This window comes from Typha angustifolia, chromosome 14, assembly GCF_048772165.1.
Source record: "Typha angustifolia cultivar Huaian chromosome 14, ASM4877216v1, whole genome shotgun sequence".
In the NCBI taxonomy this organism is placed as follows: domain Eukaryota; kingdom Viridiplantae; phylum Streptophyta; class Magnoliopsida; order Poales; family Typhaceae; genus Typha; species Typha angustifolia.
Genome location: NC_133252.1, coordinates 5,395,292 through 5,413,736, shown reverse-complemented (window position 1 = coordinate 5,413,736; position 18,445 = coordinate 5,395,292). Strand labels below are relative to the sequence as shown.

At 34.8% G+C, this 18,445-nt stretch overlaps 1 protein-coding gene across 3 annotated transcripts in view; it reads right to left on the bottom strand.

Moving 5' to 3' along the window:
* Window positions 1-640: 640 nt before the first annotated feature.
* The window catches only part of LOC140776672 (putative NAD kinase 3), a 32,307-nt gene continuing 14,502 nt past the window's right edge, over window positions 641-18,445 (bottom strand). For all 3 annotated transcript variants that reach the window (XM_073120462.1, XM_073120464.1, XM_073120463.1), the window contains 4 exons: window positions 13,714-13,787; window positions 11,886-11,964; window positions 6,047-6,354; window positions 641-1,270 (listed from right to left, as the gene is read on the bottom strand). In XM_073120462.1, the coding sequence (XP_072976563.1) occupies window positions 947-1,270; window positions 6,047-6,354; window positions 11,886-11,964; window positions 13,714-13,787 (785 nt within the window). In that variant the 3' untranslated portion in view covers window positions 641-946. The remainder of the gene's footprint in view (window positions 1,271-6,046; window positions 6,355-11,885; window positions 11,965-13,713; window positions 13,788-18,445) is intronic.

Genomic DNA, 18,445 nt, shown 5'->3' with positions numbered 1-18,445 from the left:
TTATTCTTTAATACTTTAATATCAACTTTATATCACATCAAATATAATTATTACTCCTCTTACTAGTATTAGACTAAATATTATAATAGCTTATACTTGCATTAGATCTCTTCATTTGGTTTTTAAAATTAGAATAGTTAAACTTATCCTACTCTTATTCCGCTGGTGAACACAAGCCAAGAGAATCATCAAAGAAAACTCCTGTCAAAAACAAGAACGATCACCTTCTTTTCCAGTCCGCGTACACTATCTGGATGCCAATGCTATCCAAATGCCTTAGCTTTTCAATTTAATTTCCTTTTAAGAAAACATGATTATTCTGTGCCGCTATCGAGACTCATCCGGATACCATAGTAAATGTTGAATTTTGCTTCTTCTCCCTTAAATATTCAATTTCTTGACACTCTTCCATAATTAATGTTTCTTGATCATCCATATTTTCCAAATTATATATCATAAAAACATTAGTGTTGTGTTCATAAGTTTACCATTACATTACAATATTTTGCACTACCAAGAGGAGCTGATGTCATCAAAAAAGTAAAGGTATTTTAGAATACAAAGCCTTGGATCACCTGCATCTAGGTTCATGTAATGATTTTGGCATTTAACCAAGATTCGCTACCCTTACCATTCTCACTTTCCGCTTCAAATCACTTCATCAACTTAAATAGAAAATAACATACAACGCTTTGCCAGTTGTTTACAAATATAAGCTCATTAATTTCCGCATTTTTTTTTCTCTATATCAGTTGTCTAACTATCTGCTTCTTTTAATATGGAATTGGTATATTACATTTCATGCGTACGTATATATATCTGCTGCAAAATAGAGGTGTATAGAGGTGTTAGTTCACCATCCCTCTGTTTGATGATCACCGAATTTGGAGAAATACGCTCTGAATCAGCAATCTTTTCTGACACCATGACGAACCATTTTGATGAACTATAACTGATTGGACAATAGGTCGCGGGGACCATCAAATGATTGGCTCTTCCTCAAGTTCCAATGAAGGCCTTCAAGGATGCTTCGAAGGAAGTCATTGGTCGAGTCCACCTGGCATGCTGTAGGCACAGGCCAAGGTGCAATGCTACAGATAAGAGCATCACCAGGTGCTAACTGTTTCCGGTCTTTGCCATCAAAAGATGCCCAGGCATGACCTCTGCTGTTGAAAGGTACTTGGACCCGCAGAGTGACATATTCTGGTAATATCAAAGGCCTGAATGACAATGAATGTGGGCAGATTGGTGTAAATAATATCCCGGGAACCTGCAGTTGAATATGTATAGTGATTAAATTCTGATTATATAATGCCAAGAGATAAATAGATTTAAACAAGAAAACTAGCCAGTAGCCGCTGTTTCTATATAGAAAATGCAAATTAAATCATCTCTTGCTTGAACTTTTACATAAAACTAATCTTCTTGTTGACTTCCTACATTTAGAAACAAAGTCGTGGTATAAAACTCTAAATCCGAAGATACTACTTTGGGTATGTAACTTATCAGCCTATCAGGTGCTCTTATCTTATCTAGAAGGCTTGTTAAAGTTCAAACATATATTAGAAGCACCTTTAGCTAAGATGTAGTGAAAAATTGCTCTGCATCGGTGATCATCTTTAAATTAGTCAGAATTTCATTTTGTGATTTTGGGTGGTTTTTTTGCACCAAACACTCACTTAGTTTCTATTTTTTACGAGCCAGTGCTGTTTTCACTTTCCTTTGCACTTGAATTTTTTTTTTCCTTTTCTTTCATAACAAGCTTCAGGAAATGTATCATCTACTGCACGAATTAGTTCATTTTGGCTATATAATTGCGATGAGATGACCTTCATGCCCCTAAATTATTCAAGTTAATATTATTTAGATTTAGAACATTTGAAACAATAGGCTGCTCATTCATCGAATTTTGTATTTGGATTATCCTAAAATAAAAGTAATAACCTAAAGATGTCAAATATTAAGGAACTTTCCTTTCCTAAAAAATAACAGTAGTTCAAAATTCGTAGCTAAATTACAAATGACATAACTAAAGTACGACGTACATTGATCAATAATAATTTTTATGCTCAATGTCGTCATTGAAGTAAGTTAGCAAAGTAATTTTGCCGTATATGTTCAATGTAATTACGAACATAAAATGTTAACTCATTTTAATAAATCATTATCTTCTTCGTTCAAAAAATTTGTATAGTTCGACAGAATAGTAGTGACAGATCTTACATCTCTACAATATTACTATCTTTAAAGATATCAACAAATATATCATGCTTGTCCAAAGGGAATAGATATTTCAAATCAACTTCAAACTCACTTAGAGAGATTCATATTAATTCGGAAAACTTCGACTTCATATCTAACAAACTATATTGTTTGCTTATATTTATCTAAACAATATTATCGCCCTCAAAGTGCAAAATTCTCTTTTTATCGTAAAAAATAGTATTACCATTATAGTGAAACAAAATACTCACATTACGGTCAGATAGATGTTCCATTCTTACAAATATAATGAATGAACAAGAGTGGGACAAGATGAGAAAAATAAATTCCCAAATGCCCAAATTAGAAGAAGAAGAAGAAGAAGAAGAAGAAGAAGAAGAAGAAGAAGAAGCTTAATTTGTTCCTACAACATCCAATCATATTACCTTTACATAAAAAATATTGTTTTCTTTGTTTGCAACATTTAACGAAACACTCGAGTATAGAAAGGTGTTGGAAGAAAAAGAAAAAAAAAACCTCAAGTACAGAGGAAACCAAAAACAGCCCTTCCTCACCAAAACAAAAACCAGGTGGGTTTTTGGTGCAAAAACTCTCTGTATATTGTAGAACACTCAAATATTACGTATATCTATATATTCATGTTTATGTTTATACTACAAAGTTTATGCAGTTTGAAAAAATATATAATGCTTTTTATGATAATCAGAGAATATTAAAAGCAAGTAAAGTGTCGAAACTCTTTTGAAAGTTTTAACATAAAGTTTCTAATCAAACTCATACATATAAATGCATAAACTTCTTTAGGTTTGTCGCTGATCTCATATAGGCTTGAAGCCCATTATGACGTAGCCTGGTTTGGTTTCTCGTTAGCTGTCAGCAGCAACAAATATGGAGATGATCACGAGTCAGGTCTATATAATTATATGATGGAATAGGAAAAAAAGAGAAAAAAGAGAAGGAGATTAGAAATATTTCAATTTAAATGAATTCATATTTCTGAAAATAATTAATATTTACTTTTATTGCAGAATATAAGATATAAATTAGAAGTATCTCAATTTAAATGAATTTTGGATGTCTGAAAATAATTAATGTTTGTTTTTATTACAGAAAATAAGATATAAATTGGAAATATTTCGATTTAAATGAATTTCAGATTTATGAAAATAATTCATATTTATTTTTCTAGAAAATAAGATATAAATTGGAAGTATTTCAATTTAAATGAATTTCGGATTTCTAAAAATAATTAATATTTATATTATTTCTAGAAAATAAGATATACATTGGACTTACTTCAATTTAAAGGAATTTTGGATTTGTAAAATTATTTATTATTATATTTTAATTTTAGAAAATAATAGAGGAAATCTAAATACATTTTATTTTCTGTAAATAAAATATAAGAGATCTTTATTTTTGAGAATATAATCACAAATAAAATATTATTTTTGAGATATGAAATTTTGCAAGATCAAATATTAGATTATTATTTATTCGTGTTTTCTAACTTATTAAGAATAATTTATATTATATATATATTGAGGAAATAATAGTATTTGGATTTATGGATTATTCGTACATATATTGTATTTGAAGAATTGAGAATTTTGATGATTGAGGAATTTGATACTTAAATATTCAGAATGAATGAATTAGTATAGTTAAATACTGATAAAAGTGAGATTTGAAACCCAATTTATTTTTAAGAAGATAAGTCTAGGGAAAAAATTCTTGGACTGTAATGTTACAACGTGCTACTAAGTGACTAGCAGAATTAAAGAAAAGATTCCTGAATTTTTGTACTGTTAACTCTAATCTTACTCAACGACTAGTGAAAAAGCTAGCAGAGCACTACAGAGTACTTACTATGACCTTAGATGGATTGACTATCTAGAAAAGTCTTAGGGCCATCCTGATGATGACTAGATAGTGCGATGTGACCATGAGTCAAATTACCTATTAATGAGACAATATAGCATTTTATCAAATTTGGCAGGTTTCCATGATAGTACACTTTCAACATAGATTGATTTTGTTTTATATGAATTTATTCAAATTGAGATATTATGAATGATTTATAATTCGATTTTTATGATAGTATATTTTCAACAGAGATTGATTCATTTCTTATTGATTTATTCAAATTGAGATATTATGAATGATTTATGATTCGATTTTCATGATAGTACACTTTTAGTAGATATTGATTTATTTAAATTGAGTTAATATGAATGATTTATGATTTTAATTTAGCATATATGGATTTGAAATTCAGTACAAGAGACAAAAAAATTATTTATTTTCCAAGTTGGCTTATATATATTATTATAATTCTTTTTTCTGCTACTATATGTATCATATGTTGATATTTTTTATTAAATATATTATTAATAGAGTGGGTTATTTGCTGGGCGTCTAGCTCATGAGGACTTATTATTTTGCAGGAATTTAAAAAGCCGCTTAATAAGAACTCTGAAGGTTGAGTATCATTTCCACTATGTCAATCAATTTTAGGATATGATTACTATTTGGGATTTATGTTTTCTTTAGGTTTTATCCTATAGATTTGCGGCCATCATGTTCCCGAATCAAGGCGTGACAACCCACATATACATACTGGGGCTTTAATAGATTAGTTGTTTTAATTATAGACTACATATTTACTAGCCATACAAAGCAAGTCCTTGTATAGAGAGGTATCCACATTCCTGGTAGAGTATAAAACCAACATACTCTAATAGCTTAAGTTTTTAAAAAAGTTAGCGAGTTAATATGGTATCAGACTAGAGATCTTGAGTTCAAATCCTACTAAGCATATCTATCATTTAAGTATAAATTCCTTACCCATTTAAGCCAAATATACTTCTTAAGCCTATCAAAATATCTTAAGCTCAGAGTGAGAGAAAATGTTATAATGTAAAAATAGAAAACCACTGTTCTCAAGCAATTTAAGCTAGAGCGGTTAGTTAGTTAAATATTTCTCTTCAAGATCTTTTATTTCTTTTAATTTTTCAACAAACATTGCATATGTTCTAAGTTAAATATAACAATTACTAACTATTCAACAACTATTTGCAGCATATGCATATACATATCCCCTATGCACTACGCAGTCCTTGACTGTCTATAGAGCAACCACAATTTAGAACATTAACCAAAACACTATCACACACAACTTGGTCCATATGCTTGGTACAAGATTTTGGATACTCTTTTGTCAACTTTTATGAAATGAAGCTATCATATGCACTAAACAGATTATCTAATGCTAATTTGTGCTTTATCTTTTGTTCAACCAGACTTTTCATGTCACCTAAATTTAAGATACTTCTATGAGATAACTTTCATAATTGAAAATCTACATGATCACCACTTTCATTTACTTAAGCTGTTATATCAAATTTTTCATAGATCATCAACCAAAAATTATTTTTTTGTAATTTGACTCTATAATTAGAAAGTTTACAAGAATTTGTATGAGATGAACCAATATATTAGATTTCTCAGATTATGAGATGACACTTATTTTAAGCTGACTTACATTATGCAAGTACAGCTTAGGAAAATTGAAAGAAGATCCGTTAATCATGTAACCGAACAAGATAACAAGTACACATAGTCCAGCCAGAATCTACATTAACTTTAAAGTGTCACACTAAAACCGAATAGACTACCAAAATCTATATAATAATAAATTCTCCATAAAGTTTCAAAAATGAAATGAAATCATCTAACTGCTTCCACAATTCAATAGTACACATTACACTAGGAAAAGTTAATCAAGCAAATTTTGAGGATAAAATAAAAGGTTATACAGTACCTGTGGATGGACCATGGATCCGCCAGCAGCTAATGAGTAAGCTGTGCTGCCAGAAGTAGTTGACAATATTAGTCCATCACCTTGTACAGTGGTAACAAAGGAACTGTCACAATAGCACTCCAGATATGTGAGGTAAGATGATATCCCACGGTCAATTGTAACTTCATTCAGGACTAAAATTGGCCCCTCAGTTTCCAAATCCTCCTTAGCTGTGTCACGGATTACATGGCACTGTAACCGATGGCGCAATGTGATGCTAAATGGTCCCTTCAGTACTGTGTCTAAATAATCTTGATAATGCTCACTTTCTAAGAGATGTTAAAGAACACAGCAGAAAGTGTGGCTAACTGTATTCTACACGAAATGACAAATCCAATTTGCATAATAAATTGCACACAAGCATGAGTTCCTCTAAGGACCTAAATATTATTAATTTCCAAGAGTTTGTACTCCTCCAAAGTTAAAGAAGCACTTTTGTGAGGCTTGATGACAAAGTGCATATAACATGATCAAGCTCAACGGATAATTTTTAATATTCAAAGCATGAAGAGACCATATGCAAGTTGCTTTTCCTGAATAAATCTAAACTTAGATTCCTATAAATTTCCAAACCTTCACATATATATAAATATTTATATCAGTAGTTGAGAAATCAATCATTGTCTCTCATTTAGCTAACTAGCTGAATGTCTGTCTCTTTATGCTTTGTTAATTAGCTAAGCATGTATTAACTATCTGCTTCACTCTAGACCATCAGTTACCACCACTTGGAAAGGAAAAAGAACCTCACATTTGAGGTAAATGAATATAGAAGGTCAATGGAAGGTGAAACTGGAAATATTATTTGACTCTGTAGCATGTATGTACCAGTTACATGAACAAAGCTACCTATGTAAAAACTAAAAGGGAACATTCATTCCTTCATCATCAAATTGCCATGACTAGATTTTGCATATGGTGTGCACAAGCTTACTGTGACCACCATTTTAGATCTTCCTATACTGTTGCAAGGTTTTAACTTTTAGGGAAGCCATCATTAACTGAATTTGCATTGGTGGGTAAATTGGAATTGTTATTAAATCTTATTCTAATGATGATCAATAAAATTTCTTATCATTTCCATGGAGCCCTCTCAAGTCTCAAGTCTAAGTGGTCACTATTCAACAATGAGAATATTGAATGGTTTTATTGTATGTAACTTGAAGATAAGAAAATATCACCCCTATTCATGAGATGTCCTTAAAAAGGAAAGAGGGCTATGGCAGGCAAGACCATACCATGCCATAATAGTCATTAATTCTGACTTTTAACAACAACAAACACAGCTTAAGTACCTGTTTGAATTTTATCTTTTTCCAAGGAAAAATCCTTTCCAGTTGAATTTGATCTTCTTGAAATTCAACTCGTAAAGAGAAAATAATTATTCTTTTAGGAATGGCACAACAATATCAAAGAATTGTTTTATTATTATTTGTACTCCTCTGTCTCAATACAAATGTGTGATCTTAAAATATCCTGAAGTTGATTGGTTCTTCTCTACTTGTTCCAATAGTATTGTTGATTTGTCTTTCTAGTGACACCAAACGAAATATCCAATATTGTCATCTCATCTACATCCATCTTCTAAACTGGTTGTTCCTAATTGCTCCACATAGAAGTACACTTGGTTCTCTAATTGGCCATAAACTTCTGCCATCATCTTAAGGTATATACACCAGCAGAAAACAGACAATATCCACTTCTCATCTGTGTCCATTCTTTCATATTCTCAGCTTAGTGAATAATCGATCCAAGAGGACTTTAAATGATGGTGTTGTATCTTATCTACTGTATTAAATAAACTTTTCATTCCAAAAAAGACTTCATTTTGTGTCATTTTACTTATTTGAAATCTTTATATTTTTGAGCTGTTCAAAGTTCTTAACTTCTAATTTAGGATTTTTCTTTTACTTCTTGTAAGTTCCTACAACAATTTAAGCATGGAAAATAGCTAATAAATCATGCACCAGACTATATTTGCAGATGTGCTTAGTTTATTATAAAAGAGTAGATTACTGTTAGGAATTCTTTTCCCCTTTCAAATGAACCAATAAACAGCCTAACAGATATATGATATTTCAACTATATGCAACTGAAACTTCTTTATACTTTGCAGAAGAAGCAGAAAGATCCACCTCCAATGGAAACTTGAACTTCTATCAAGAAAAAAGTATATCTGCAAATATAGTCTGTAAGATAAAGCACCTAAGCATAAAGAAACAGAGATAACTTGGGTCTATTAATCTGTAAGATAAAACACCCAAGCAGAAATATCCTTTCCTTGAGTGTGTCCAAGATTCCCCTTCATGGTTAGCGATAACATATTAATAGTTCTGACTAATAGAATGTCATATTCCTTCCAAACTCAAGACTTATGTATTTTAAAAGATGCAACATAGTGAACATTCCAAAGATAGCCATGCCGATACCCAGTTAGCACAAACCCGCTAACCATTGGCATACCTTTGACATATTTTTAATAAAAAAATTAAAGTACTTAGAGATACTTTTAGGTCTTCGACATGTCAATCTTTAATTTTTAACTTAAATATATGTACAAAAACCTACATTAGAGTCGTTTATCATAACATTACTTTTGTAATTGACATATTTTATTAAAGATATAGCAAAAGTCAAATAGAAACATTATTCAATACCTAATATAATTAAATACATTATTAAAACTAATATTAATAATTGAACACTCAACAATATGATTGAATGCTCTACAATATGATTGAACACATAATATCATTCAACACATTGATATTAGTTCAACAATTAAAACTAATACCTAGTAGTATGAAGAATGACAAAAAGAATCAAAGGCTTCATTTGCCAATAAAAAAATAACATGAGAATATTACCTCAAATATTGTCTATATTTTTTAAAACTCATCAAATAATAGTATTGTTTGTTATAATGTCTCAGATAGTCTTCATACAAATATAGATTTTGTAATTCTCCTATAATGTGATATGGGTATTGAACAAGCACATGATAAACATATGCATATTGTGGATATAAAGTATAATAAGGATATTGTGGCTCCGGTAGGTGTGATCGATATGACGATAATGATGATGATGATCTTATATTATTTTATGAGTGCACGCCCACTGATGTCTTGCTACATATAGATTCAAATCCTTCTTTTACCTGACTATAATCATGTTGATCTTGAAATTATCCCTTTCCTTTCTTCTGTCTCTGATAAATCCTACTTCATACCTGTCTAGGTCTGGCCCTATGGTATTGATCTTGAGTGGCATGTGTGAAGTTTTTCTTCTCTGTAAAAATAATGCTTCTTTGAGAAGGCTATGTAGCAGAGACACATGTCTTATTACTATTATTAGTCCTACATTGAGTCTTATCATTATCATCATCAATTTTATCTAAGTCTTCTAAGGGATTACCTGGATGTGACGATGGTCCAACTTGACTAGTATCCGCTCGTGAAGATCTAGCTTGACTGTTAGCTAGTCATCCATGTTCAATACTCAAATGACCACCACTAGGTTGGCCTCTGGAGGTTAGACTCCTTGTATTTAACTCTTTATGAGAGTTTTAGAGGTACTTAATGCCTCTAAACGTCAACGAATGATGAATGAAAATAGGAAAAAGAAAAAAAAAAAGATTAGATGATAACATATGAGTTAATTATTTGATTTGATTGAAAATTAGAGGAAAGACAAAAAAAAAAAGTTAGGCATGAGCTGCTATTCTAATAGGAATATTTTAAAAGAAAATGACTAAAGAATCTAAAGATAATTGATGAAAATAGAAAAAAGTTTAAAAAAATGGTTCCACATGACATATTATATTTGTTGCGTGTTGGGTCAACAAAATTCATTTTGAACCTCATGCGATCTGTGACAATCAGCACGGGTCACCATGCACTTGTGCTGATCGGCATGGGGGTGTGCCACTAGCACACCTCATGCTAGGTGCCATCATTGACAAAACCATCATTTGGACCTTCTAACTTGGGAGCAAGTTGGCCCTGGCCAACAGAATGTGATAGGAGACCCATGGCTAGCTGGATGATCCGGATCATATTATTACCCAATTTGAACCACACATACTCATCTATTTTAGCCTTGCAAGTTACAACTATATGCTGTACTGAAATTAGCTAGTGAATTGCTTTTGAAAGTGACATCACTCGTCAGCATTGCACATAAATGATCACGTATTTCTGCAAGAGTAATTGTGGATATTAGTAATCTAAAATCATTTGATGTCATAAGAAAATTGTAGTCATAAGCTCTTTTTATCAATGTTTTGAAAGGCGGCCACGGGTGGTCACCCCACCGCCTAGCACCTAGGCGGAAGGCGGGCGACAAGGCGGGTGACAAGGCGATTTAGCATTTTTAATATAAAAAAATAAAAATAAATAAATAAACATATATAATATACATTACATATAGTAATTACTGACAAACAAACTGATAGACTAATTACTAAGTGATTAACATTTAACAGATTAAAACATTTCAATGGATTAAGTGATAAATAGATAATTACTAATTTACAACTTTACAAGCATTTATTCTTCAACAGATAATTAATTTAGTCGACTTTTAACTTGTCATTTTGTCTAATTGCCTATCATAACTGATTAATTGGTTAAAACAAATTTAAAGAAAAGGACATTCGATTTGCTCAATTGAGAAAGTGAGACTGTGAAGGGGGGAGTGAGAAAAAGAGAGAGAAAGAGGACTGTGTGTGTGTGAGAGAGAGAGAGAGAGAAAGAGAGAGAGAGAGAGAGAGAGAGAGAGAGAGAGTGAGTGAGAGAGGGAAAGAGTGAAAGAGAGAGGGAAAGAGGATCGTACCTCTTTCGCTTCTCGCCGTCCATTCTCTCTCCCTGCCAACTCGTCCGCTTCTTGCTATTGCTGCACGATGCCACTAGCCACCGCTTTAGCTACCTTGGAGCTCATTGTTGGCGGTCGTGGACGGGAGAGCTAAAGAGGATCGGAGGTTTAGGCCCTTTAGGGTTTCTAATTTCTCTACCGAGACTCGGGAGAGGAGAGCAGCGAGAGAGAAAGAGAGAGAGAAGAGAGTTTTTATATTAAGGTTAATGAGTTAGTTATCTTAGTGGATAATAACCCGACCATATACCCATTTGTAACTCGATAAGGCTGGTTGGCGGGCCGAACCGCCATTCCGCCTTATCGGGTGAACGGCCCACCTAGCGCCTTTTGGCATTCAAGCGACTCGCCAGGGCGGCAGCTCGCCTTATGCGAGTGCCATACCGAATGGCGGGGCGGCCGGTGCACCGCCCCGCATTCAAAACACTGCTTTTTATTATGTGGCAAAGAGGAAGTATTTCTTCAAAAAGTTGCCACTTTCTTACTCTTATTTACCATCAACCAAAGACAGCCTAAGGCAAGTACATAGTCATAGACAAAATAAGACGAGCAACTGATGAAATAAAAGAAAATATTTGTATAGCATGAGCATATTTACATAAGATATGAAAATTCCTGAAAGAAGGAATAAGTGGTAAGAAAAAGTTTCTGTTTAGAGGATTGTAAACTTGGTAATAAATGATAGAGGAGCTGACACCTCCGCCAATGTGTTCCGGGAGTGCATGGTGTGCGCAACCTTATTCCCATTTCAAAAAAGGCTGCTTGCATAGCTCGAGCATGTGCCCCAACATGCATGATGAAAAGTCTTACCATCAACAAAGGAGGTCTCTTAATAGATCATTTAATAAGTGAATAAAGATTTAAAAGTATAAAATATGAATGGCACCAATAACTAAATTCAGAAAGAGAAAATGACTTAGAAGGATATGAAAAGGGGTCATGAAGCCCAGTGATCCTAGGGAGAATGGAACAAGAGGGGGCACTGGTCCTTTGAATAATGATGCTGCCTGTACAAAGAAGTTACTGCATCATCACAAATTAGAATTTAAATGCAACCAAGGAAAAAAAAAAAGCAGTCCTAACCTAAATTTAGTGACTGCGCAATACACTGATAGTAGTACATTATAATAACCAAGTAAATGGGCATAAAAATACATATGCGCATATGCTTTACAATTGCAACTATGTTGCAAACCATGCTTACCATCAGGATGTACATCATCATAATTTATGTTTTCATCCAACATATGAAGGGTTCAGCTAAACAAGTTTGAAGGTGAGAAGGCTCCATGATTTAACACTGAATCTAAGTAAAATCTTGTGAGGGCTTATCATGAAACCCATAGGCCAGATGAGGGGTAGAATCATCTACTCTTATTCAGTGCAACGCAGGTTTGCAATTAGGAAATTAGATTTTGGACATTGTTTTTTCCAAATGTAATTTAAGGTGAAAATTTGATTTAGTTCTAACTTATCTTATTTGGTCTATAAGTCCAAAAATCTAGGAGATTTGGTTGTTAATTTGTTAGGAGATGAGTTTGTCAGGATTTGGCTGATTCTGAAATTGAAAAGGGTCCCCATTAATACTTTTAATACATATGGTCCTGTTGGGAACACCCAACAAAGACATACTGCACCAGTATAGAGTGATTCTATCCATATGGAATGTTCTATAAGAGGGAGGAAAGACTAAAACTAACATGGGGAGAATTAGTAATAAATGATACGACAGCGCTTAATTTAGTAGAAAAGTATGCACTAAACAGAGATATAAGGAAAAAGGATTTATATAGCTGATAAAAAATAGTAAGCATAAGAGAAGTAATAATATTTACATGTTTATAACTTATGAACATTGAGGTAGTAAAACAGAGATGTTTTGAGCAAGCATATGGTCTGTACAATTATAAGCTAGAAAATTGGGACATCTTTCTAAAGAAATGATTTGGAGGGAAGTTGATTATGCATCAAATTAAGTCCTTGATCATAAAGAGTCATAAACTTACAACCTAAAGGAAATATTTTATTTTACGAACACATTCTTTCTGAGCATCATAAAATATATTCTCTCCATTTTTATTGGATTTTGATAGTCTAGTTTAGTTTGTAAGAGGGATGAAATTAAGAGCTTGAAAGCATATCAAACAAAACAAGTAGACAGTAGATCAGAAATAGGTTTCACAGATATTGGAGAAATGTGTGATCTTTCAAATGTTGTGAATGCACAAAAAATGCAAAATTTGATGAATGTTAAAAAATAAGTTTCTGAGTGCACTGAGACTATTATCTACACAGGTTTGGGGAGAGAAGATGTACACAGATTCATCATCATTTAAAGCTGGCCAATATACTAACTATAATAAAGGAAACTTTCTTTTTCTTTTTTTTTAGGACAAAAATGGTCCATAGACAATAAAAGAAACTTCTCAATCAGCAAAATAGTAGGTAGCTAACTGTATCAGCATATTCTTGGGGTGAGTATCTTAGATGCCTTCGGAATGTTTTTCATGGAAAAGAAAAGGCTACATTTAGTTTCTTAAAGGTGATTATTTTCATCATATCATGGAAGCAAAAAAATAAATTTATTTAACCTAGGCATTTTAACTCCATTATTATATACACAAAAAAATAGTGTGTATATATGCTATAGTATCACCAGAAATATTTGACATGAAGGTTGCACAAGGAAATTGAGCAAAAGAAAAAAAAACCACAGGTTAGTATTTTAAAAACATTTAGGATTTGAAGCTACATACCCACAGAACCGTGCCATCACCACCAAGAGTTACAACAAGATCAATCTTTGCGTGCAGGAGCTTTATTTCCTCATCTATAATGAATTGTTAGTTAGTCAGAGACATAAAATGGTTCTGCAAAAATGATTAAAATGCCAAAAGATCAATCAATTCATTAAACTCTAAAGTTTCCAATTATGAAAATAGAGATCAATTCATCAAACACTAGAGTTTCCAATTATGAAAATACAGAGAAAAAAGATGATGATGGCATATAAGGAGAAAAACAACATGTTGTAGAGTTACAACATTCATCAGCAGCATCTGGGTTAACCATTAATGTGAGATGTAGCCATGGGGCAGCACACCCTATTAAAGTCTAAGTATGAATTGAGTCTGAGTACAAATTAGCCTAAGTCTTTGATTGCAGGAATTTAGGTTGGCATGGTTCTGAAAATATAATCAGCAAATATTCTCAAAAAATAAAGAAACCAAAGCAATTGGATCAATAATGTTGTAATCTAAGTTTTTAGTAATCGGACATTGTTCAAATTTCAGATTCTATTTGGGCAAAATCATGATCTAATCTGCTAGAGATACAAAGACTAATTTAGATAAGCTAGTTAGTTTATTTCATGTTTGGTTATAGCTTTCTTAGGACTCTTTATTTATTCCCTATAGATAGGATCTTATGGCTTGTATTTTAAGCGCATCAAACTATAGAAATGAAAAAAAAAAATTTCTTCTATCTCTCTCTATCTATCTCTATGTTTTTTGGCTCTAACTTCTTTCGATGCCCCTCGTCTTTCTTTGTCTTAGCCATCTTTACCTTCCGTACGGTTCTCATTCTTGCCAGCTACTATTACCACTAGCCAATTATAGCCTTTATCCATCTACTGCATCCACATTCCTCTATTGCCATCTCTTGCTAAGACACTTCCACTACCCTAATTGACTATCCTTCCACCTCCAGCACCACTCCATGACCAACCTCCATCTCTAGTTGCATCTCATCTTTAACCCTCGTCATCTTTCATTATCATCTGTATTAGCCCTAGCTATCCATCTATTGTATCCAAATCTTAAAATCTTTACATCACTAAGCCAAGCTCTTCCACAGTCATACTTAGGCTCCAACCATTATCAATCGACCTTCTCTAATCCCTAGACAAACCATCTAAAGCCATACATGTAACTGAAGCCAGATTGGCCAATCCAGCAACTCTGCCCTATGTTAATGCGCACCCTGCAATCCAAATGCACATCGCCTTCAAAGACTGAGATCAGCTCGAGCGCCAGCCTGAGCAAGTGCGCACCTGCCAAGCTCAGTACACAATGATCCTCGATAGCAGCCAAAGAGCTCTTTTCGTTATCTTCGATTAAATTGGCTAAAATCCTCCACCGAGGCACATCAAATTGGTACTAGAGTTTGTTAGATGGCATCATTTTGGTATCAGAGCCAACATTCCTTAACATACCCACACCCATTCAATGTCTACAAGGAGGAATACGACGAATATGAGTTCTTCGATACCATATATCGAGCCATCAGTGTTAGTGATGTTTCACTCAGCCGTCGTTGTCTCCATGGAGAACACAAATATGCTCTACAATATGAGAAGCAATGACTAATCCGAACCTACAATTAGATCGCTGACTAGGACTACCATGATCATGCATATTTGCACCTCTTTTTGGCCACATCCACTGTTCTGGTATGATGACATGATCCCTCCACCTATGGGGCAGCCACTACGAGCGACATTGTCCATACCAAATCAAAGAGTAAGCAACACACCCGTAGGTGGATATCATGCACCTACAGCCACGATCTTATGCAAGCCTACGCATGATCAAAAGCTTGATAACACTAACCCATGACAGCCATACAAGAGGGCAGTGGAGCATCCCTATCATGGCCAAAAGGAGTTGGAATGAAGGGAATAATTATAGAGCATAGATCTAAGGTAGCATCATGAGGCTAGCAATCAGAGCGCCAATCAAGGTTACCAAGGCCATACATATCTACAGCCTATCGGACCTCCTCCATAGCCACACACACATGAAGAAGTGATGACCATCGCACCCATGGGAGCACCACCTCTACTTTGGCTCTTCTAATCATCACCAACCTTGGGTTTCAGCTTGCGCATGCATTTACCAATCAACTAGATCATTCCTCGTGTCTGAGCCTTGCCTAAGGCCACATTTGGGTCAAGCCTTGGTCCAACCTTTCTCAAAGCCTTCCGCATTGTGGTAGACAACATGACTACAGCTTGGAACACGCCAAAGTCGCAACCAGCCAGCCTACGACCCAGTTAGCCAGCTTGCATGCATGCCCTAAACTAGACTTGAACCTACCTTGGTTTGTACTTTGGTCTAGCTCTGGCCACCCTTCTCTAGGCTCTTCATGTACTAGACTTCACCAGGCCACGCTATAGCCTGCTCCACGAGTTGTGCACCATTGGAAATCATTTTTATACAAACTGAGTATGCCCACAGCCCATCGAGTTTAATAGCAGTGTCCGCGCTCTGCCTATCATCTCCCATGAGTCACTACTACTCTAGTTCTTCCTAGAGTTGCATCTACCCATAGGACAACCGCCGCATGTGTCGTTGCTGCTCACACATTATCCGAGAGCAAACAGTGCACCCACAAAGGAACACCACCTAACCCTTTTTGCCATTGAGAGCAATCGTCGTGTTCGAGCTCACTAACTTCTCTCAGCCAAGTCTACTACACCCCTCATAGGGTTGTCTTCATCACAATCGGCCATCTACAATATTGGGAAGCAGACCTACTGACCCAAGATGTGTGCACTAACTGGATCAGCCTAGCCGGTGCATATTTGGTAGTTTCGGTGCACATTCAATAGCCTCGGTGTGCCCTTCTTCCAATCCAAATCTAGGTGCCTCTTTTGGTGAGCCTAGCCTAGGTTAAGTGCATCTCTACATTGGGTTGTAAGAATTGATAACATAGAGTCCTAAATTGGGTGCACCTCTATCTCGGTATGTTCCAATCCTAGTTTGAGAGCTAAAGACAGCATGCACTCACCAAGTTCGTGTGCACACAAGCCATGCTTTTGTCTTGCCCTTGTCCTCGGTTAGCTGAGTTTAGTTCTTTCACCTAGGGCCTACAATCCACAGATCCCAAGTGACATTCTCATTGGAGGACTCCGCCACAACATCCTAGCCTGAATAAAGGTGGCTCATACATGTTTTCTTGCAAAAGTCTTCGACATAGTCAAGGTAATAAAAGGGAAGCTTCTAGAGCTATGACTAGCTTAGAAACAACATGGACAGCTATGGATGTGAGAGGCATCTCTTGGACATCTGCGACCACAACAAATGAACACAATTTGATTTTGCTGCACACAGTTATGGTGGACGCTTACGAGTGGGTTCGGCCACCCACTCATAGGTGGTTCGATCACCCGAGACTAGACTAGGCCACGTGTTAGCTAGCATGACTTGGATGACTGAGGCAACTTGTATGGCTAGGTTTCCTTGTGTTCTCACCTTAACGCCAAGTTGAACAAAAGCGTGATAGACTGTGACAATTCAAGTCTGAGTTGAGTTAGAATCTAAATTAGTTGAGTCCCTAAATTGCAGGAATCTATAATCTACACAATTCTGAAAAAATAATCAATACATTTTCTTATGACGTACCGAAAATATGAAACCAGAGAGAGTGGTTCAATATGTCGTGATCTACGTTTTTGGTATTTAGACTTTATTCAAATTCGGACTCTATCTGGGGCAAGACCGTAATCTAATCTGAGAGGGATATGGAGACTAGTTTAGATAAGTTTATTAATTTGTTTCTTATTTGATTTTAGATATCTTAGGATTCTTTATCTTATTTTAACTAAATAGGGCCTTACAATTTGTAGGTTAGATATGCATTGAATTAGAGAATGAAGTACTTTTTCTTCTATCTCTCTCTATCTCTCTATCTTTCTCTATTGCTCCTTAGCCGTCTTTTTCATCTCTGACTTTTGTCCTCTCATCTTTTTTTACCTTAACCCTATCTACCTCTTATATGGTTCTCATCCTTCCCCTCTACTGTTGTCGGTAGCCAATCATAACCTTCAGCAATATATAGCTTCTACAAGCCACCACCATCATCTCTTGCCAAGCCAACTCCACTACCAGACTTGACCATCCTACCACCTCCAGCACCATCCCATGACCAACCTCTATCTATGGCGGCATCATATCTCAAACCCTAGCTATCTTCCATCATCATCTACATTATCCAAACCCTATATCTTCCTATCAACAAGCCAAGCCCTTCCACAATCATAATTGCAATCCAATTGCTATCAATAGGCCTCCCTCAATCCCTAGATGCACCACCCAAAGCCTCATACACAACTGTAAGCTAAATCAATCAATCCACCACCTTAGCTCTGCGTCAGTGCACACCTCGCTATCCTTTAGAAACCGAGACTAGCCCGAGCCAGTGTGCACCAATACCCAACAGTAGCCAACGAGTCTTTTTGCTATTTTAGGTTAAATCAGGTGTGGCCTTCACTAGGGTGCATCAAATTAGTATCAGAGCTAGTTGGATTGCATGGCACCTTTATGGCAGATAATTTCAGCACATAGTGGAACAAGTTCAATATTGGCCAACATGGAGTTGGTCATGGATGACATACACTGGGACATGCCAATGTTGATATGCTAGTTACTACCCAATATTGTCATCTTTCCTATCTTCACATTTAGTATCAAGTGGCATGCATGCCGT